Source organism: Neofelis nebulosa, chromosome 7 (genome assembly GCF_028018385.1).
Source record: "Neofelis nebulosa isolate mNeoNeb1 chromosome 7, mNeoNeb1.pri, whole genome shotgun sequence".
Classification (NCBI taxonomy): domain Eukaryota; kingdom Metazoa; phylum Chordata; class Mammalia; order Carnivora; family Felidae; genus Neofelis; species Neofelis nebulosa.
This window is the reverse complement of record NC_080788.1, coordinates 77,486,862-77,510,782: the sequence shown is the minus strand read 5'-3', so window position 1 is coordinate 77,510,782 and position 23,921 is coordinate 77,486,862. Positions and strand designations below refer to the sequence as shown.

General features: G+C 36.2%; 1 protein-coding gene and 1 long non-coding RNA gene across 9 annotated transcripts in view; one reads left to right on the top strand and one right to left on the bottom strand.

The window, feature by feature from the left end:
• LOC131517036 (uncharacterized) overlaps positions 1-13,861 on the bottom strand; it is a 57,257-nt gene extending 43,396 nt beyond the window's left edge. For both annotated transcript variants that reach the window (XR_009264349.1, XR_009264348.1), the window contains exons 1-2: positions 13,698-13,861; positions 11,633-11,682 (exon numbers count right to left, since the gene is read on the bottom strand). This is a non-coding gene — a long non-coding RNA (uncharacterized LOC131517036). The remainder of the gene's footprint in view (positions 1-11,632; positions 11,683-13,697) is intronic.
• Positions 13,862-14,205: 344 nt separating this feature from the next.
• Positions 14,206-23,921, top strand: part of NOVA1 (NOVA alternative splicing regulator 1) — a 151,318-nt gene continuing 141,602 nt past the window's right edge. For 2 of the 7 annotated variants that reach the window (XM_058738707.1, XM_058738706.1), the window contains exons 1-2: positions 16,933-17,045; positions 22,114-22,228. Coding sequence is in view for 4 of the 7 variants with exons in the window: in XM_058738702.1 (XP_058594685.1) it covers positions 15,021-15,156; positions 16,902-17,045 (280 nt within the window). In the remaining 3 variants the exon portion in view is untranslated. Of the gene's footprint in view, positions 15,157-15,668; positions 15,868-16,901; positions 17,046-22,113; positions 22,229-23,921 lie in introns of those variants that run through there. The other 5 variants (XM_058738702.1, XM_058738701.1, XM_058738704.1 and 2 more) reach the window with 5 other exon arrangements.

Here is a 23,921-nt window from a genome sequence, read left to right as displayed (position 1 = left end):
GGAACCAGAGGAGGGCCCCATGCCTATGTCCTATCTAAAGGGACAATTGCTATTTAGCTTTGGCCAATCATTGCTACATGGAAATGTGGGACCAAAGTTACTAGAATGTGATTTTTCAAAATGACACTGAAAAACCTATTTTTTTTACAACATGAAACCTATTTACTTTTAATTTTTTTTGAAGTTTGCTCATTTTTGAAAGAGAGAGCATGTGAGCAGGGGAGGGGCAAAGAAAGAGGGAGACAGAACTTGAAGCAGGCTCCAGGCTCTGAGCTGTCAGCACAGAGCCCGACGCGGGGCTTGAACCTATGAGAACCGTGAGATCATGATCTGAGCCAAAGTCAGAAGTTTACCGATTGAGCCACTCAGGCACCCCCAAGTCTATTTACTTTTAAATGCTGGATCCCAAATGGAAATACAGTTCTGGCAAAATAAACAAGGCAGTCAGTCTGTAACCTCTCAACTATATAAATCAAGCTCAATTCTTTCAAATTTCAAAATTTATTTTGCATGAATCACAGGGATTCATGTAAGTCTCTATTACAAAAGAATACATTCACTATTTAAAACCATGTAAAGAATTTAGGCTCACAAATAAAATGTAAAGCCACTTGAAACTTTATATATTCTTTAAAAATATGTATTTCAGTACATTTTATTCTTCTACCTTTGGCTACCAGTAATACATTAAAAGTCTATATGGGAATATTCTCTCCAAAAGTAATAGATTTAAACTTAATTTAACTATTTAACTCCTTAGAAAATAAAAAGGCATTTCCTTGACTTCTTAATCATATTTCATAGTGTTTTCAAATTACTCTTACAGAAAGCCAGAAACATAAGGATTCTTAAAAACAATTTAATAAAATCCTTTATGTTTTGGATGAATAATATCCAGAAAGGGCAAGTGCTTGTCCAGTATTATCGATTGTTAACAGCAGAACTAAAAATCCTTTCAAAGAACATAAAGAGGTAACATTTAATACTCCAAATTGAGAATGTGAACAGACAGAAGTACAGAAAGCATGTGAAGAAACACAGCACATGTAGTAAATTAAAATATAATACTGGTGTACATGCACACACACCTGAGTGAAATTTACTAGGTCTAACTAAATAAGCTTAGTCTTATTTTTAGTGGACATTCACTAGTATCTTTATGGTTGGTAAAAGAGTTTCCAAGTTGTTAACTTAGGAAAGAATTCTGGATGGGTGCCATTTGTGAGCATCTGGGGGAATTTCAAAAAGACTTGTGGCAATGGACAGAGCTGGTGTCCAAACCTTCAGTAGTAATTAAACTTAGTATCTGTCATTTATCTCTGTTTTGCAAATAAGCTGAGAACTCAGAGATTTCTCATCGACAGAAAAATAGGAATTTAGTGGGCAGTTCAATATATAAAAGGTTTTAGAAACTGTAAAAGATGAGAACTCTGCTTCTAACTGTCAGAAGAGCTGACAGGATTCAGACAGATTCCAGCAGGGAATGATGACATTTTCTATCAGAATCACAGAGCTGCTGCAGAGACCAGGACTGGATATTAATGTAGCCAGTATGAATTTGCTCCACATACTAAGTAGCATGCTTCTTTTGTCCTAAAACAAGCCAAATACTCACCATATGGAGTTGTACAGAATTATATTTGTTGTATTTAATGGAAAGAGCTATCTTCCTTCCTAGGAATATCTAAGGATCTGGTGGGCATATAGTTGCTATCTGTCCAGAAGTTGGGGGCATGGGATGTGGGCTGGTCTTTATGTTATGGCAGTCATTATCTTCTTATGTTCCATGATAATGTTATTGCATTTCATCTTCTGCTGTATGCTGGACACTGATCCACTGACACTCTCAATAAGCTTGCATGGTTACACCACTCATTGAGCGCAGGCTCAGCTGTCGAGACCTATAGGACTGCCCTGTAGGCTGCAATGCTGAGTGGTTAGTCTTTCACAGCATCACTTAGTCATTCTCCATTAAGAGAGCTGCATGCAAGAGGACTCTGACATTTTACAACTCTCTCTGTATCATCTTGGATACAGTCACTTTCCCCTTCTCAACTTTCAATACCAACATTTCTCTCCTTCTTTTGAACGAGTCTCTCTTGCCTTAAAAATTCTTGGGTGTTCCGGGGTGCATGGGTGGTCAAGTCAGTTGAGATCAGGCTTCACTCAGGTCATGATCCTGCAATTCGTGAGTTTGGGCCCCACGTCGGGCTCCCTGTCAGCATGGAGCCTGCTTCAGATCCTCTGTCCCCCCGTCTCTCTGCCCCTCCCCAACTTGTGTTCTCTCTCGTAAAAAAAAAAATTAAAAAAAAAAAAACACAAAACCTCTTGGGTGTTTCTTCTCCAGTTACCTAACAAAACAATTGTTGTATTAGGGACCTGAAACAGAAACTTTTACATCGTCCCACTTAAAGCAGAAACTTCAGATTCAGAATACTATGTCTTGGCTATCTTCTGATAGGAAAAAAATTTCTCTCATCTTTAGAGTATCCTATATTCCAAGGTGATACAAAGCAGATAATAGCCCAATAAATTCCTAACACACAAATTCAGGTAAAGGAATTCAGTTTCATTTAAGATAGAACTAACTTTATAGCTGGTCAGTAAAAATGCTTCAGACAAACGCATGATGTTTGGGTCAGGGGTGAGGTGTAAGGTTGTGTTAATAAAATAAGCAGTTACAATCTTTGAAATTAGTTAGGGAAATATGGGGCCATGTCCTGGCCCAAAGATTTGGTTGAAACATAAAAATTATAGCTTGGGACTGTGTGTGGGGTGGGGCAGAGAGCAAGAAGTAAACCTGAATATTAAACTGAGAAATTTATTACCTAGCTGTGGGGATATCTCAGATTTATCTTCAGCTAACAACACCTGGATAAACATGCCACCATGGAATATTTGAAGTAAGAAAAAGGGGAGCAAGCCCTGGTGTTTCATAAACATACACTAACTAAGCCATTTTATGGATAAAATTCATGATACATGGAACACTTCAAACTTTTATTTTTCTATGCTTTCTGTTTTTTCTTTTCTTAAGTTTCCTACAAGTTCTATTAGAAAAATTCCAATTTTTCCTTAGTTTAGGGGGCAAAATGTCTTCTGAGACCAAAGCCTCGGCATAAAGAAAATCTGAGTGTTCATGAAGTTGAAGCATGGTGGTAGTACCATTCATTTTGGCTTAGCACTGTAAGAAAAACTAATGGAACAAAGAGGTGAAAATCCAGAATGAGAAAGTTTGGAACACTTGAAATATTTGTCCCTCAGCACCATACGATTTTCCCTCATGTGGGGATAGTAGGGCTTCTGGAAAGTGGAAGATACAGAGAGTCATTTTGTAGGCTCTGAAATATACTATGTATATGGATATTGATAATTCTGTTCAATCTAAAAGAGAATCTTGCCATCTACTTCCTTATGTTTCTCTTCCTTCTCTATCCTCCTCCTCAGGTACCAATAAACTCTCCTAAATTTTAATTAAAAAATAAATTATTGTTAATATTCAGGTCATTAGGAAGTTATAACTATGACCCTCTGGCTTCTCATGTCTTCCCCAATACATGACAAGAATAGTTAACACTGTGCTGGGACAACCGAATTTCCACAAGTAAAAGAATAAAGTTGGAAACCTACTTCATATCATACACAAAATTAACTCAAAATAAATCAGTGATGTAAATATAAGACATAAGATAAAATTCTTAGAAGAAGACATAGGAGTAAACCTTCATGACTTCAAATTTTGCAGTTGATTCTCAGATATGACACCATAAACAGAAACAAGAAAAGATAGGTAAGTTGGACTTCATCAAAATTGAAAACTTTTGCATATCAAAGGACAGTACTAATGAACTGAAAAGACAATTTTACAAAATGAGAAAGAATATTTGTAAATGATATATCTGGTAAGGGACTAATATGCAGAGTATATAAAGAACACTTACAACTCAACAACAAAAATAAAAATGTGCAAAGGACTTGAATAGACTTTTTTTTTCAAAGATTACAGAGGCTATACCCATGAAATGCATAATTTCTGAAAGGAAATGTAATATACTTTTTCTTAAATATTTTTATTAGGAATTAAAAGCTAAATAGAAACATTGTATGTGAGTGGGGTGGTGTATCTGTGTATATAGTATTCTTTGTTCTATCATTGTAGAATATCTACATAAATATGATAAATATGCTCTCATTCAGCATATAGGCTATATACTTTTTGTTCAATAAACAAATGCTTATTATATTTCTAGTATAATGTTTTTGAGGTTCATCCATGTTGTAGTATGATTAAGTACTTCATTTCTTTTTATACTTAAATAATATTCTATTGTGGAATGGTATATATGTTACATGATGATACAAAATTTTGTTATTCCTTCATTAGTTGAAGATTTGGGTTGCTTCTACTTTTTGGCTATTGTGAATAATGCTCCTATTAGAACTTGTGTAAAGGTATTTGTTTGAAACCTGTTTTCTTTTGGATAAGTACATATCTAGGAGTGGAATATCTGGGTCATATGAAAATTCTATGTTTAGCTTTTTGAGGAACAACCCAACAGGGTGGCTAAAATTCACAGTGTAACAGAGTACTGAGAGAAAAGAGCCACAGAAATAGACCTTCAGAAATATGAAAGGTTCTCCTTGGGTCTTCAGTTGAATACTAACCAGCAGATGCACTGAAGGAAACTACGTAAGGAAACTAGGTACAGGGCCTGGTGCTCACACAGAGCTGGGACTAGTTCCTGCTCCTTGTACCTGGAATGGAAAACCTCATAATTCACTGTGCATCAGCTAGAGTATTAAGAGGGTTTTGCCTAAGTTGTGGGACAAGATTATCCCTAGATGAGGTGGTGATTTGGTCCCACCTCATAAAGCAAAACTCCAAAATATTAGACTGTTTCCAATAACCACATTCAAGGACAAAGCTCAAGAATATTTGTAGAAATGAAACACAAAAACACCCAGAATACAACACGGTAAAATTAATAAAGCTTGACATCTCACAAAAATTACCAGGCATGCAGAAAAGCAGGACAGTATAATTATATTGAACAGAAAAAATAATCATATCAGGAATGACACATACTATAACCAATAAAGATATTAAAATAATAATTGTAACTGTCTTCCCTATGTTCCAGAATCCACAGGATTTATTCAACATATTAAGTGGATACTTGGAAGATATAAAAAAAAAAATCTAACCTTAATTTCTGGAGATGGAAACTATAATGTCTGAAATGGGAGGTCTACTAAAATCTTACTTGATTCATATATGTGGAAAATTCTATGTGTAGTGTCCTGAAATCTGACTTGAACCACCAAAATGGAGTGTCGTGGCCCCTCACTCAAATTCTGGACTTGAGTCAATTTACAAATCCAAGAGGGGGAACTTGAGAAAGGACCCTGCTATATTATAATTCTTTTTACTATAAAATTTTTATATTGTGTGACAATGAGCTCAGACTCATGGAATTCAGCTGGCTTGACAGGACTGTGGATTGCCCTTTTGAAAACTCAATCATGGTATCAGCTAGGTGGCAATACCTTGTGAGACTGGGGCAATGTCCCCTAGGTTGTGGTCCATGCTCAAATCAGACTTAACATATTGGTGCTCTTTCTCCCATAATCAGGATTTATAGATCTTTAAGTTGTAAATCCAAGGGCTGGAAATGGGAGTGGCTCCTCTTATGATTGCCCTTGGTCTAGAGGTCTTATTGTTATTCCTTCATTAGTTGAAGATTTGGGTTGTTTTTCCAAAGAAAAGAATGCATCCACCAGACAACAGAATAAAGAATCTATTGAACTAGAAGTTGAGGCTGCCATCTGGCCACCTTGGGCTCCTCGAGCCTCTGAATCAACAGGATGAGAAAGGAATTACTGTGCTGGCTGTGGTGACTGATCCTGTCTCTCAAGGAAAATTGGGTGCTATTATACAATGAGGGTAAAGAGGATTTTTCTTAAATACAGGAGAATCCCCTAGGAGATCCCCCTAGGGCATCTCTTTCAATTCTCATGTCCTTTGATTAAAGTCAGTGGAAAACTACAATGACTCAATTCAGGTAGGATTTCTAATAGCTCCAGAAACTTCAAGAATTAAGATTTGGGTCATCCCAGGTGGCAAAGACCCAGAACCAGGTAAGGTGCTTGCTGACAGCAAAGGGAATACTGAAAAGGTAGAGAGAAGGCTCCCACGCGGGGCTCGAACCCATGAACTACGATATCATGACCCCAGCTGAAGTTTGACGGTTACTGAGTGAGCCACCCAGGCACTCCTAAAGATTTTGTATCCTCTCCTGGGGAAAGAGGTTGGAGGGCTAGCATGTTTTTAGTCTTACAGGGGATAGTTCATTCTGTTATATCATTATTTGCAATATGCTATGATTTTGTTAGTGTATTTATATGGTGATTGAAAGTGGTTTAAGAAGCTGTGTATGGTGTCAAGGTGAAAAAGAGTTGTCTGTGATGGCTTTGTGATATGTCAACTTAGGTTGAACTACATTTCTCAGAATTCCTTGTCTAGTATGTTTCTAGTTAGGGTAGTCTACAAGGAATATTATTTGGTGACAGTTGGAGGACAGAGAGGAAGCAGCAGCCACTTTACAGCATATACACAACTTCCTCCAGCTATTCAATCAAGCAATAGTCTAGGGCCTGATGTGAATGGATTTTGGAGATGTGATTAGAGTTCTAATTTCCAGTTAACCAAAAGGGAGATTACCATAGGTGGGCCTCATTTAATCAGGTGGTAGCTATCAAAGCAACTAGGTCTCTGAAAATCAGAAACTTAAAGCAGTTGGGCCTGCAATTGCTCTCCCTCCCCCCCTGTATTTTCCCTTCCTGAGTGACCATCTGTGGACTTTGGGCTTGTTTAGCCAGAGCCCACAGCTGTGTGAGCCAATTCCCTTAGTATCACTATCACTATCTATCTATCTGTGTGTGTGTATAAAATAAAAATTTTTAAAATATATATCCTAGTGGTCTGCTTCTCTGGTTGAAGCTTGACTGATAGAGAATTAAAAGAGATTTAAGTAACATATGAACCAGTTGTATTTATTGGGTAGAGGTTTAAACAAAATGTAAAAAAAACGTTGTAAGACCATTGAAAAAAAATTAAACACAGACCAGACACTTGATAGCATTAAGGAGTTTTTGCCAATTATTTTCAATATAATAATGGTATTTTGGAGATTTACAAAAGATATAATGTTTTCAGAATAAAAATGTAATATTAGATAGTGAGAATTTGCTTCAAAATTACCCCAAGAAAGAGGTGAAATGAAATAAGATTGACCAGGAGTTTACAGTTTTGAAGGTGGGTATACAGTACATGGGATCCATTATACTCTATCATCTCCTCTTGAATAATTATGAATTTTCCATTATAAGAATGGAAGTTTAAGAAAAAAAAACAGTTGTCTTAAAGCCCCCAATTTGACTTGAGAAGAAAAGGCTAAGTAAAGGCACATTATGCATTTACTACTTTTTCTACTCCCACTACAGACATTAGATAGAACTGGTATACCAGCCTGTTCTCCTCTCTCTCTCTCTCTCTCTCTCTCTCTCTCTCTCTCTCTCTCTCTCTCTCTTCACACACACACACACACACACACACACACACACACACACACACTTCTTTCTACACCAAATGCACATAAACATCCATATATAAAACGTAGGTTTGTTAATAAGTAAGCTCTATGCATTCTCAATTACACAAAATAAACATGGATAAAATAATTTAGAATTACATGAAGTCAGTTAAACACTTCTGACCTACCATAGAAATGCTTACAGAGTGAAACCAAAAGATTAAATAGCAAGGCAGAATCTGGCAAGGTAGAGTATGGTAATGCATTTTTTTTTTTAATATACAAGGAAACCAATTTCTTCTTGTACTTATAAACACATGTAACATTATTATAAGACAAATGGAACTTTCTATTACTTGACCTATAATAAACAGTGGAAATAGAAAACATTAGAAAGAAGCCTTGACCAGAGACATTAAAAGCTTGTCTGGAAGTTAAGAAGGACTAAGACTTATTTTAACAGTAGGAAATAAACCCAGAGAAAATGTGAATAATCCATAATGTAAGCAATTCTCTGATGCTGTATGTGGGTCCAATGTTTATCATCTGAAGATGTATTTCATTATATTTATAATGTCTCATTTATTATTTCTTCAATTCACTTCATCTTGCTACATACAGTACTTTCGAAGAAGACTTGTCCTATCAAAATGATTGTTTCCATGTTAAAATGTGAAAAAGTAAAATTTAAAACTCTATCCTACTACTTTCTACCTCTGTTCTTGATCTCTGGTCTTAGCTACAGCTAAGAATAGTATAGGTAGGGAATTAAAACATCATGAAGAGTAGAGGATATGGGGATGTACAAATTTTTTATACTATAATGCAATATGAGTGAACTATGATAAACATTTATATTACACTTGGGGAAATTGACATATAAAAGAATCCGATGAATAAAAAAGATTTTATGGTTTATAATTAGCAGGCTAAAACAAAAAGTCAAAGGTCTTGAGTATTATTAAGGTGACCATATAATTTACTGTTCAAACTGGGGCAATTTTGAAGGTGTTGAACATTGCTCTGGAGCATATGGCCTAAGCCAGGACCAGAGCAAATGGAGACTCAAGATCACTCCAGGCATTATAAGAATAAATGACATTGATTCTTCAGATGAAGATGTTTTATGCATGTAACAGATAAGTAATTTCAACTTAGTTGATATAATATATGAATATTAATTATGGTTTCCTTAATCTTCTTTTGAAGTTCTTGTTTTTCTTGATTTTTTCTGTTTATCACTCTATCCTCTTTATCATTTACTGTTTTACTCCAGCAATTCTTCATATTCAAATGGCTTAAAAGATGAAACGGTCACATTTTGAATTGTGGTGGCAGTAAAATATCTTTAACTATAGACTTCAATGAATGATTGCTTTTAAAATGCAAAAACATAGAGAATATATCAAATATACTCTTTACCGTACCAAATTGTTTTCCTTGGTATATTATTTTCCATTGTGTCTAAAGCACATCTTCAAAATGTGTATTATTAACAGATTTAAAAATACATGTTAATGCACACAGTATGTACTTTGATGTTGACAATTTTCTTTGTAAGATTCTATGAATGGTCATAAACATACTGAGATAGAAATTGGTTTTTAGAGATGTAAAGAACATCTACCAATTCTCCCATTTTACAGATTAAGAAACTGAAAATCAGAGCAGGCAAATGAGTTACTCTAGGCCACAAAATTAGTAGGTAGAAGAGTCAGAACCAGATTATCAGTTCAAGGTTCTTTTCTTTTAACTTTTTATTTTGAAATAATTCAAAAAGTTGCAAAGATAAAAATTCCCTTATAGCCCTCATGCAGATTCTCCTAACACTTATCTTTTACATAAACATGTACCAATTATCACCAGGTTCTTTTTATTGCACTGTGTGAGTTCAGGTTTATTGTCTTTAAGGTAAGTGTGGAAAGATGTATTTCATAATATGTAGAAAAATGCTAGAAAAATTATTCATCTATTACAGACCAAGGAAATATACTCAGTGCCAAAAAATTTAGGATTCTTTCTAACATTAACATATCTCTTTATCTACCGGGATGACATAATCGCAACCGGAATATTAAGGCTTGGGGACTTTTTGGAATAATGCTAATAACACATTTATGTTTCTATATAAATTAGGGTGAGCTTTCATATACTGTTTCATAAACATATTCACCAACTGTGAATTTATGTGATTAAATAAACATAAAAGCTGTTTGAATTTTTAAGAAGATAAAGTTTAATAAATCATTTTCTAAGAAGTGCAATCTCAGAAAAGTATTTCTAATCAATATGTCTATTTATAGAACTTGTTATACAACCCCAAGATGTGGGATTAGGTGATAAACTCTTCAGTATATACTTGCTCCTATTTTCTTTGTGGTGCATTGGATGAAAAAATAATCAGAATATGTACATTGATTCTTCATGTCTTATATGTTAAAAAATTAAAATGTATTTTTTAAAAACAGAAAAAAAAGCCCAAATTATTCAATCTTCTTATAATCAATGGTTACAATATTTGGATTGTGAAAATTATAAAATCTTAATTTCCTCAGTATCTTAAGCTTCCCAGATTCTTTCATATTTATTTGATCTTTCCAAAAATGCCGTGCATTAACAGTTTTCTCATTTTCCTTTTTCCTACATTTATGTTGATATTTGTAACAAACTGTTATTGCCCAACCCATATCTCCTTGCCCTACCGTTTCAGAGCACACTGGCCTGATTTTCCATAAAGGTGGGGGATGTGTCCACAGCAGGGTGTTAATTCCCTAGTATTGCCAGCCTTTGTAAGGGCAGAACAGATTCCAGCTGCCAGAGAAAGTCCTCAGAAAAAGATGCAGCTCTGGCAATTGGAAGACTGGCCAGCAAGCATTGAATTCATAATGTACCCAAGGAAAAGACTTCCATCAATGACTGAAGGGAGTTGGTGCATATATGAGTTTTCTCACATTTTGATTGGGTTAATTCTGAAGCTACTGTTTTAAATGGTTTCTTAGGAATCCCAGTGAGATTAAGCTCTGTTTGCTCACAATGTAACTTGCTTGGGTAATTCACCCTTCATTGCCTTCCTTCCATTCCCTGTCTCACTTCCCCAAATCCCTACTGTTTCCTGAAATCACTTTCTAAAATACACTATTTGCACTTGAATCCTTAACTCAGGATCTGATTTCAGCAGAACACAAACTCAGAAAAGTTTCCTAAAGCATAGACTGAAAAGATACTCATGTAGAGGGGATATTTATGTTCTATAGTTAACAGGATTTATTGTAGGAAAGGCAGGAGGATGGGGACAAATGGATTTAGGAATATTTGTGGACATCAACTACCTGCGTTTTCTCCACAAAGCCAATCATTATTACTGAAAATAGATTATCTTGTGTCCATATTACTCAGACTAAAACTCAGGAAGAAAAAGAACCTTACTGAAAGTCAATAAAGACTAGGAATTTTGTTCTTCAGATTAATATCATTTTCTATCAGAGTTGCTTATATTCATAACTCATCAACTAATTAAGCAATGAAAAGTATACACGTTCTCTTGTATCTTATGGTATTAGAAAATAACATTAAATTTGCAGTGCCAATTGTTTGGTTACTTAAGAAAATAAAATATTTCTTTTCAGAGAATTAAAAGGTCAAATATTTCTATTATATTTTTCAAAAAGTTCATTCAAGCAGTTTATTTGTACCCTAAGAGGTACAGCATACTATAAAGTGGGAGTTGCTTTTTAAAAATTTCCTCAGTTTTTTTAGCTGGTAAAAAAATGCAGGACAAGAGATCAAATGTTTATGTCTGTTTAACCAGAATGGTGGAGGTATATAGTGTGAAATGGAGAAGTATCCTTTCTTAAAGAACAAGAAAATACAAGAGAATAAAGGCTAGAATGTACTCTCTGATAACCTTCATGACCAAATCATAATCATAGCTAACTGACCCTTTGAAGTCTGAGCAGGTCTTAGGATAGTCTGTGTAATTCCTGGCATGCCATAGTTAAATAAATTATTGGTAAGCATGCTATCCACATTTAAAATCATACCTTCTGCTCCTAGGCCCCATGGAATGGTGGGTAATATTTAAATATTAAGTCTGAAGAAGGAAATAAGGGTCAAATAAATAACATAAGAATACAGTGTCACGACTCTCAGTAAGCTTAAGTCTATAAGGCAATTTAACTTAACTCACTTTCAGTTTAACTTACACATGGCAATGACAGATATTTTCTAAGATATTTTAAACATATTTTACTTATTTTTAGAAATTTGGTAACGTCAGTTTCCAATTCTCAGTCTTTTCCAAATTCAAAACTACATGATACTGAATACTTTGTCCAAGCTTTAATACAATATAGCTTTGAACTATTTTCATTTTTGTATTATCTTTGTCTCCTGTCTTTTACTGTTTTAGAACAATATAGTAGCAAACTCCAGCCCTTTTCCAATTTTTTATTTAAAAACATCCTTGCATATTTTTGGTACACTTCACAGAACACTTTGATTACACAATGTCTGGCATCAGCTTTTTCTATCTTGACTACCACATCCTTATTCCAAACCCTGATTTTCTTTCATCACAGCTCATTTTGTTGTTGTTGTTTTAAATCCAATTCCGTGTATAAATCCTCTTTATTCTGGGCATAAAGGCTGTATCATGGTTTCCTATTACATCATATATCAGATAAAAATTCTGGACTTTTAAAGGTTCATAGACTTTTACCAGTTACATACTAACTTACCTGCTTTCCCTTTCTTTGAGGTCTCAGCATTTCTTCTTCTCTGACTTGAGGCAAAGTGTTTTTCATACTCCAGAAAAACTTTTATTCCCAAACTAAATGTTATTTTTTCCCTTGTTCAGCAGACTATCATCTATCTTTCATCACTTAAAAAGCACCAGAAATCCCAATGCCTCCTAGATGTTCCTTGCAATAAAGGACGCTGTGAGGAGGGTTAGTATTCTTTTTCATTCCCTCCTCAATCAGGAATTAAATTTTATTCTATTCGCTTTGGTGACTGCCTCAGATATGCAGGTATTCTTGGTTAGAATATCATAGAATTACAGCGAAGTTCTTTATTATGCTAGCTTTTACTAAAGGCATCTTTCAGGTTGAAGTGCTGCAGTGAAAAGTACAAGGAAGGAGCATCTTTGTTCTAGAAATGTAGCAAATATGTTCATACCTTTTCACATCTTTCCATACATTATCTCATTGGACTCATAAGACCTATGGGAAGCAGAGTTACAGCCCCTGCTTTCAGTGGAAGGAACTGAAGCTTTAGTGTCCTGCAATATTCCAAGAGGATAGACTTTGAAATCAGGAAGACCTGAGTTTGAATTATTCCAACAATGCTTATACCTGTGCGGCTTTGGATTATTAATGTCTCTAAACCTAAACTGCCTCGTATAATAGGTACAGTAATAACTATATGATACACTGCATGTAAAGAGCATCGCATGTAAAATGATTCCTTGGCACATGGAAAGCACTTAATAAACAGCCAACATGTTAAAGGATCTGCCCAAGACACTTTTAGAACATGCCTGCAAGGAGGTGAAACCAAGATTTCGGGCTCCAGAGCCCATGTGTTTCCATTATCCCTAATTCTTAGCGCGCTGATTAATTAAACAACTAACTTGATAGATGACCTTGAGCAAAATACTTCACTGAATCAGTTTACTCATCTGTAAACTGAGTCTTTTCAGACTTTCAGTCTATTGCAGCTACGATATTTTTTTTCTGTAGCCTTGTACACTTGATGTTCAGACTCCTTATATATCCAAGATCTGTATAATCATAAGCTGTGCACATTGCAATGAGTTTCATTCCTATATTCATACTTAGTTCAATAATTAGTTTTGTGTACACTCAGCTGTTGCCTGTCTTTAGTCTGCGTACCAGCGCCTCTGAGGGGAAGACCCATACCTAGCTTTATTTATATCCTGGCTTGCTCCCGAAAGGATTAAAGGCAGCGAGCGACACTAGAAGTTCCCTAACGATGTTACACAGTGCTACTAATAAATACTCTTTTTATGAAATCGCCCCGTAGAAAACCGCCGATGAGTTAAGATGATGTCTCTTACCTAACTCTTAAAAATAAAAACTAATGTACCTAGCTAGAAGTCCTGGAAGCATATAGTTAAGGTTCTTTCTTCAGCCTTGACGCTGTTTCACCCGTTGTCAACGGTCACTCGAATGCCCTTCTCAGACTAGCCAAAATTGTCGCCACTCCAGCCCCGGCTTCACCGAGATCCCACCCCGCCCCTTCATTCCCTCTCATACCCAAGTTTCCTGATTGGGAAGGGGCCTGAAGAGCCTTTCTCACATTCCCATTTTATTGGCTGGCACGGCTGTCAGTAATCTCTGCTTCCCGCCTTCTAGCCTAGCGGGTTTCTTGGACCCCTTGGTTTCTGCGACAAGCCGCTTACGTTTGCCTGAGCCGTGTTGCCGGGGACCGGCGACCTTTCACCCCTCCCTTCCCACAGGAGCGCCCCAGCCCCCGTCCCCTCCCCCGCCGCCTGCGCGCGCCCCCGCGCACGCGCTTAGCCCGCGCGCACACACGCACGCGCATACACACAGCCTCCCGCCCCCCCCCCCCTCCAGCCCCCGCCTCCGGCGGGGCCCCCTCCGCCCCCGCAGGCTGAGGCATCAGCGCTGGGAGGCGGCAGCGGCGGCGGCGCTGCTGAGAGGCAGGGACCGGAGCGCGAAGTGTGTGGGAGTCTACGAACTCAACCCCTCTCTACCCTCCCCTCGCAGCCATCCCCCTCCCTCCCCGCCAGCCCCCCCTACAAGCGGGAGAAATAATGAGCGAGACCCGGCGGCAGCAGCAGCATCGCCGAGCAGCCCAGGCAACGGCAGAACCGCTCCGGCAGCGGCGGCGGCGGCAGCACCAGCAGCGGGAGCGAGCGCAGCGCTAGCGCGGCGCGGGGACCGCCGCGCTCCTTCCCGGCTCCTGCCCTCCTCCGCCGCTCGCTCCTCTCCGCATCCACCTCCTTCCCCTCCTCCTGCTCATTCACTCTTTCCCTCACTCTCCCCTCCTCCTCGGCTTCTCCCCGCGCCCCGCCAGCCCTCGCGCTCTCCCACTCCCTCTGCCCGTCCTCCCCGCTCCCCTCCTCCCGCTCATTCACTCGCCCCTCTCCCTTCACTCTCTCCCCCTCTCTCCTTTCTTCTCCTTCTTTCACCCTCCGTCTCTCACACCCCCTCCATTCCCCTGTCTCCTTTCTGACACTGCACTGCAGCTGCTCCTCAGCCCTGCCCCCTCCCCAGTGAGAACAAACCAGCAACATTGCTTTTTTTTCCTAAAGAGATTTCTATTGATCCGATTAAAAAAAAAAAAAAAAAACCTTAAGAAACCCCAAACGCAAAAAAAAAAAAGAAAAAAAGCCAAAACAAAAGGGAGAACCTTCTCCCCGTAGCAGCGGCAGGAACTGCAAACATGATGGCGGCAGCTCCCATCCAGCAGAACGGGACCCACACTGGGGTTCCCATAGACCTGGACCCGCCGGACTCGCGGAAAAGGCCGCTGGAAGCCCCCCCTGAAGCCGGCAGCACCAAGAGGACCAATACGGGCGGTGGGTATCGCTTCCACCTCCCCGCTGGCCCCATCCCCCGCCGCCCGCCCCTGCCTCCCTCCCTCCTGCCGGCCTCCCTCCCTCCCGCGGCCCGGACACCTCCAGCCCGAACCCGGCGGCTCCCGCGCCCCTGCCCCGCGCCCCCTCCCCTGCACCTGCCCCGCACCTCGCCGTCCCGGACACATTTCCATTTCTCTGTTTATCATTCATCAAAATGGCGACCGGTTTTTCGGAATAGACCTATCTTTCCATTTAATCGGTCTAAAGACTGACCATTTAAATATCCTAGACCTGGGCAAGGGGGTCCGTTAAAGAGGAGGAGGATGACCCCCGAGTGAGGTGATGGCCGCTCGAAGATGCGCGCTGCATTTAACAGTCTGATAAAATAAATAAATAAATGGCACTTGGGTAGCGGATAGCAAATGATTGGGGCATCGGAGAGTTTTTCCCTCTCCATCCCCTTGCTTTGGGCCACAAGTAGTATGCAAAATCTTGATGAGTGCATGCTCTTACCGCACTTACACTGTCGTTGCAAATATCTCATTGATTTGTCTTCAGAGGTGTGCATACGAGGGTGGGGGTGTCTGGTACTGTGACTTGTTAGTTTAACATCCTGCGCTTCCTGGGAAGATGAGTTATAACGGGACCGGTATCGCTCCTTCATTTGCACTGGAGTCATCTTAACAATGCACCCAATGCATCGAGGCAGAGGTGAATTTATCTACAGCATGTACATTAGAGACGGATGGGGGTCTTGCGAATGGCACACCCGCAAAATTTAGAACGTTTATTCACATAAGCTGGATTTGCTGGGGTGTTTCCGATTTAAGACTTGATCAGTTTGTCAGAAATTAAAGTTTATGGAGTTGGCTTTATATTTTCTACAACATTTCATTTCACTCTTTCTTGGTTCATCCACTTACTCTGTTTTTAAAGCTGTGGCTATTTTGGAGAAGTAACATAATCTGTTTGGTCACTTTTAAGTGTATTTGATATAAATGACTCCTAAGCTTTTTAGTATTGGCAGAATTCTTCTTAAGGTCCTTTAATTAATGAGCTTAAACGAGATCATGGTAGACTAAGAAGTGCTAAAGAAATACACCAGGATTAGTTAGATTTGCCAGTTCACATCACTTTGAGTTATTTCCTGGCAGTTATTGCAGACTTGGAATACACCCTACAGTTTGGGTGGATTATTTGGTAGGAGAAATGTTTGTTTTGCATACTTTAAGTAAGATATAGGCAATGGCTGATTGTAGTCCTTAGGTGTTTGCTAATGTCAAACCAATATAGCTCATCACTATTTACAGTCCTTTTACTTATTTGTATTGCAATATGGTAAGTGAAGGTTTGTCATATAAATCTCTGAAGTTTTGTTAAAGGGTCAGTTCATTTCATTTTACCATAGTAACCACAGATAGAATTGGAAGACTTCCATGTTTGGAATAACAACTGGAATTTAGTCATCAGTTTCTACAGTGCTGCAAAATAATAAAACATGTTTAGATTTTAATTCCAAGTTTAAAAGTATAAATCCTACAAAATGAGAAACATTTTGTACCTATTTATTTTTCAGTGTAATTGGCTTACTTTTGTTCTTTAAAAAAAAAAAAAAAATTAACCCCATATTTCCTGCAGCTATATGCCCAATGTTTTAATTGCTGTTTTTCCCTCTTGAGGGTGGAGAGGGGATAGAGAGTTTAAAATTATCATGTTAACCAAATATATTTCTTTGCATTTTTCAGAAGACGGCCAGTATTTTCTAAAGGTTCTCATACCTAGTTATGCTGCTGGATCTATAATTGGGAAGGGAGGACAGACAATTGTTCAGTTGCAAAAAGAAACTGGAGCCACCATCAAGCTGTCTAAGTCCAAAGATTTTTACCCAGGTAGGTGCAATGGTGAAGAGATTGTTTGATAAATCCCCAAGGAAATAAAGAGAAGATCTACGTGTGTTCTATGTTGTATTGAAGGAAATTCTTAATAGTATAGACTTTATTTATATATTGTATTTGTGGAAAATTTTAAAGAATATTTCCACTCTTGATTATGTTTTGTTTCTATAATCGATATACTGTGTCTGTGATTTAGAACAATTACGAGATAACATCTTTTGGGTATGTCTAAATACTTCTTTCTAATTAGGAAAAAACTCTAAAATGTAAAGATAGAAACATGGACAGCTGGCATCAGGAAATAGGGTTCTTTTGAAGTTTTCAGACATCATTGTAATGACAATTAGTCTAGAGTGAATTCAGAAGAGGGGGTAGGAAGGCTTCTTAAAGAATGGACCATTTACTTCTAAATCCATTATGTACCTCTTTCTGCTTCACTGCTTTGTTTGTTGGCCCTGGAGTGAAGTAAAGAGGACAAGTGCTGCCTCTTCAGATTTTTAAAATACTGCGTTTTTAGTGTAATTGTGACAAGGAAATATATTATTATGTAAGAAGTAAAGTAATACTTCAAAATTTGTGTTATGAAGAGCTGTATTGGATTAAAATCTGGTAACAATTGTGTGGTACTATAACCTACTGGAAAATGGCAAGTTTCCTAGGTGGCATAAATTTTTTTGTACTTTTCAGTGTGTGTTTTTTATTTCAAGTGTTATACAGTTCTCTGTGTTTTATCTTTTTCTTTTTATCATTTTGCTACTCATTATATGGATTTTAAATATAATTGGATAATCTGCATAATTGAATAGTATATCTCTTAGATAAAACATTAACTGATTTGCTTTTACTCAGGTGTAGCTTCTGCCATTTTTTTTGGTTATTTTGTCTTCATGGCCATAAAAAAGTATTTATTCAGTGCTGAGGGGACTGATACTGCTTCTGCCCCCCCCCCCCCCCCCCCAGAAAAGCAAAGCTCATTTGCTTTCAATGATCTAATTTCAGTAGAATTCTTTAGTAGAGGATTTCTTTTTCATAGCCAATTGATTGGTGGGAGAAAATGGACCATTATGCTAGATAAGAAGGTTTTAGAATGGTTGAAAATATCACTTAGTTGTATAAACTAAATGTAGTATATTTGGTAAACACTACAAACATTAAGCTAAAATGTAATCTCTTAGATATGCTGTCCTTCGAAAGTTTGTTCCTGTGAGTGTAGTTTTGTAGATGGCTTTCCTTGTCTCTGAAACTTTCCTTATGCATTAAGAAAGTTTACTAACATATTCACATTCATATGTTTGAAAGGTATATTATGATGAAAAAAATCAATGTGGAATTGTGAAAACCTTAGTACAAATAAAAGCATTCAAAAGCGCTTGATTGCAGAATTAATAACGTGATAGTTCTAGGAAAAGAGCTGCAATGGTAAATTAAATTCACTGTCAATAGATGAAAATGAAATAGCTTTTTTGCATTATACATGAGGTGGTATCAGATGTGCAGGGATGTTACAGAAAATTGGTGTTTATCAAGGATATTCCAAATAGTAAATTAAATGCCTTTTCATTTGAATATAGTTTATTTTCAGTGGGTTTGAAAGGGTGCACCGAGAATTAGATCTTTTGTTTTTAGTCCACTTAGTTATACATTTTTTTCTTATTACATTGAAATTGCTTATTTTATTTATAGTTCTGAAGCACATTATTCATATAGAACAAGAATATCTGTTGGAAAAAATGGAAAACTGGAATGCGTTGAACAAAATTTTGTGTGTGTAGTGACGTAACCTGATCAAATGTGATTTGAAATGTCAGGCTAAAAGAAGGCTTATACTCTGCCTGTAACAGGTGGAAACCAAGCACACGCTATGGAATTAATTTTAAGGATAAAGTAAAGCCTTGTAATTAATAAGAAGTTGTATTAATTCTGAACACTTTAATTTAAATATGGTATTACTGGATTACTCCCTGTTCAGACAGATACATCTCTCTTCTTCTGACAGCCTTCAATTTTAATAGTCTTTCTGTTCACATTTGACCACAAGCCTGTGGAATTATCTAAGGTCCTGGTATTCTTCAACATAACAGCCTCTGAGCTACTTTCAACTTCTCGTACTCAGATATATTTAAGGGATACTTACCTGCTCATCTCAGATGAACCAAATTATAAAACTGTGATTTCTTATCGCCGAGTTCTTATAGGATTATGCAGTAATTTGGAAGCCCATTTTTGTGTTTCATATATGTATTTATGACTCCTCTATTAGAGTGAACATGCCTGATGTTTATTTCATCAAGAATCTTTCTATTTCTTGTTTGGTAAGACAGTGTATTTGGGGAAAAGTATACTTTAGTTGTGTAACCTAATGGATTTTCTCAAATTACCTAAGTTTCAAACAGAATGTAATTGTGTTCGGAAGGTTTAGTTAAAATACTGATGTATTTAACACAGACTTTCTTTAGGATGTATAAGCCAGTATACAGACACACTTTGGGGATATTTTAACAAATTTCAACTCAAATGTATGTCCATTGTTTTTACTATAGCCAATATAATATACTCATATTTATCACATTTGTGAAGTTTTTTGTTTTTTGTGTTTTGCTCAGCTTGTATCTTTAAAATATCTTAAACAACCTCGCCTTTCTGAGTAATTTTTAATATTTGTGGTTGATATCAAAACATTTTTTGCGCATTAATTGGTGTGATTTAGAATTTGTAGAACTGTATATTATATTGTGTATTTCAGCATGGCATAGTAAATAAAATAATTTGGGGAGATTGAGGATTGTGAAATGAATTTTTTAAATTACTGTAATCAAAAAAGATGTATGAGTAGATATACTTTTGCTGTGTATAATTCATCTTTTTAGAAATCTAAATCTTACAGGATACTACTTATTATCTGTGGTTTATGAATATATCTTTTTTTCTTACTTGATTAAAGCAGCCTATATATTTACATATCTTTTCTATAATTAGGTTACCTAAAGTTGTTGCCTTGTAGTAAAAAGCAGCTTTCTCATTTTTGAGGAATATATTACTGTATGCATTTTCAGAATGGCGATAGTGTTCTTTTATTCTTTTATTTGGCATCTAAAGATGTGTTTAGTTTTGTTAATAAATAGATTGATTTTATATGTTAAAATAATGCATGGTTCAGGTAGATAATCCAAAAAACTTACTGAATACATTATTGGTTGGGAATAGTAAAGGATTTATAAAAAATATTTTTTCATGTGTGCCTTAAATTTTAGAACATTTCATAATGCACCTATTGTTATTCCATTGTATGACACTAGAGATCTTCATTATATCCACCAAACAGAAATACTTCACTGTAATCGCAGCATATATTAGTGTGTATCTTACACTTTCTTCGTATTTATGGCTATAAAACTGGATCACATTTGATGTAAAGTATTTCCTTTTATGGTCCTTACGTTAAAATTTGAACTTATATCCCTAGATTTATTATATCGTAATCTTAGCATTGCACGACTTGGGTGATTTTTTTTGTTAATCACAAGCCAGTTATGTGTTAAATTTTTAAAAGTCTTGAAAAAGAATGTAAGTGCATTTTTCTTTTAGTGAAGGGAGTACTCAACACTGCCTTAATTTTGACATGGGGAAAATTCAGTAGCCAATTTAACCTTTAGGATCGAGACTGTATAACATAAGAATGATCATTTTTTTTGGAAATGAGATGAGTTAATAAAGTTTTAGAATAGATCACTTCTTTTGTTTACATTATTGAAAGAAGAGAATTATGGTGTTGGTAGTACAATGGGAATACTTTTGTCCAGCTTTTAAAAGTTTCAGTCTAAACACTTTTCTTTAATCTTAGATGCAAAGCATTTTAGAAATTTATTGGTATGTATTTTAAGGAAAAATTAGTAGATACATAAAATTGTAACAAGGAAAAATAAAAGTAGTGTAATTTCTAGTATTGTTGAGTTTAATATGATGGTTATGATTACACTATGCTATCCCTTTGATTTTAGTATGATCAAAGAGTTGCTGGCATGTAATGTGCTTTTCTTTAAATCTTCAACTTGTAATATTTATATTTATCATATTACCTGTTGTTATATTTTGTCTCTCTATACCCTTAGTTGAAGGAAGAACCATAATCTTTTAGTTAGACATTAGTATCTCTCTGAAATTTGCTGTATTTTTAATATTTTCTCATTTTAAGAAACAGGAAATCTCAACATATGAAGGAATGTTACTGGTATAGCACAATCTATGTTAAAATTGTAGAGTCTGAAGATATAGTTTTGATACTTAACTCCTGTAAACAAATGTTTTATAGCATAAGATTTTTAGAAAAATTGAATTAGCACTAAAAGTCTTAGGTATTCTATTTATTTGATTTTTTTTTCATTCTGATGTTTTATCTTCTATCGTTGATTTAGTAAGTTGTGGAACATCATTTAAAGTATTGACGTTTTCATGAATTATATTGTATAATGTCACTTTGATATTAGCTATTCGAAGCCTTCTGGATTTTGGAAAAATAGCTCATTTAAATTTGTGACGTTGTAAGGAAATTCAATATGTCTAACAATGTTGCCTTGCAAATATCACCCCCCAAAGCTTTCAAGAAGAGTTTAAACATAGTGAATATAACCAGTGAAATAGTTCAATATTTATGTATGGAAGGTGTTTTGTATAATATATAAGAGGAAAAACAATCTGCGTCTTGGGAACTCTAAGGAGTATGTGGTATCACTAAAAATCTGAGCAATAAACACCCATCAAAAACTTGTCTATTTTATAGCTATTTTGTTTTGTTTTGTTTTGCTCTGGCTTAAGAAAATTAATTTTTAAGCTTCTAAATAACACAGATAACATTTATTGAACATAATTATGCCACTTGTTACCTAAAATTCAGTACCTAATAAAACTGTTTTTTACCATAGAGTTTAGTCTTAGTTGTTTTCAGTGTAGCGGAGTTGTTTTAAAGCACTTTTATGAGCAAGTGCAGCTTTTCAAAATAAAATTGGGGGGACAAGGGTGGGAGATTTGTGCTTGATTGCCATCTCATTTCCATCTTTGGATACAGCTCTAGCATAAAGTTAAACAACATCTGCAGAGATCTGACTGACAAACATCTCTCTGGGACTCATCATTGCAGCCTGCAGCAGGTGCATTCAGCTTGCAGTCTTTTCCAAAAAGAGGTTAGTTTGTTCTAACATTTATCAGTAGACCAGTGGGAGCAAGTGACTAGAGAGAAGAGGTTGGTTGTCACTTGTCCAGTGCTGGAATACTACAGGTAATTGGACTGGACTGGTGGGAACCGCAGCAGCGTGTGTCTCACATTGCACTGCAGCTGCTATGGGGCTTAATTAACCTGACCCTCAGAGACTGAAGTGTCATGGTATAAAACACAACATGCAAGAAACGAAGCAGTATTTTTCAGATACTTCCTGGTGCTTGACTTGGTGAAATTTCCATTTTCTTTGTCTCGTTCTTAAAAAGATATGGCATAGGCTTTTTTCCATTTTTTTATATGGAAATATTTGAAACTAAAATGATTTCTATGAATCTGATAGAATCCACACACATAAAAAGATGTTGTATAGAAATAGAAAGAAAATAATCTTAAGTCAGAAGTATTTAACTTTACATATTCCACAAGTACGTTTTCAGATCATGAACGAGCAGAAAACAAGTGGAAGTACATTGTAATTTTTTAATTATCATTATCGTAGCTTAACATTTGTTTATTTTCAAACATAACCCATGTAAAATTAAGTTATATCATTTTAGCATGTTAGAGGCTTTGGCAAGCAAGCTTTGCTGAGTGCTTTGAAGTGTCTCAACAAACAAGACAGGTATAGCATAAAAACTAAAAAAAAATTAATCTGTCATTTATTTCTATTGTTTGAAATTTCTTAATCTGTTCGAAATACTGACTTACGATATGCTTCCATGACATATATAGAAGTTTCTTACGTTTTCTAATAGTGTTCCCACTTATTGTAGGTGTCTAATCACAGTGCTGTTTATTAATTGGCCCTTGAATGGAAAATAACTTGCAAGGTAAAAACGCCTTTAAGTTAAATACGGCAAGTGCTATATTACTTTAAAATAATTCTGAATTAAAAAATATATTTGGAATTTTGTGAAGGAGTTTTATAGTTTTGATTTTTCTCTCATTTTTACTGATTTGAATTTTTTGGTCTTCGTTGAATATAACCTGTCAATTACCAAAGAGGAATTAAGTTTTGGAGTTTGCACAGAGTTTTTTGTAACTTATATGCTTTTATTGAAGGAATTTTTACCAGTGTTGCCAGTAACTATTTGATTCTGAAGTTACTGCTTATAAGAAATCTTTTAAAGTTTATTTTAATTGAATTATGTATAGTAGTAGTTTATTGGTAGTTATAGTAATCATGGGAAATAAGATTAAAATAATCATCACTAGAAGTTAATATAATCATTCCCGTACTTTTAAGCATATGTTATTTTTCAGTCAAGACTTTTCATTTTTGAGACCTTGGATCTTTGTTTTCTTTCCAATTCTTATCAATATAGAAATGATTCTTTAAAATTCCACATATATACTGCACCATCATTTTTAATTTTTTTTAGAATTTGGTTTTTATGGATATTTATGTATGTGTGTAATTTTATACTGACCGACTCAAGTTTTTTTCCTTTTTTTTTTTTTTTTTTAATTTATTTGTTTTTGAGAGGGAGAAAGAGTGCACACAGGGAACAGGCAGAGAGACAGGAAGAGAGAGAGAATCCCAAGCAGGCTCTGCACTGCCAGCGTGGAGCCTGATGGGGTGCTCGAACTCACAAACCCTGAGATCATGACCTGAGCCGAAGTTGGATGCTTAACCACTGAGCCACCCAGGTGGCCCT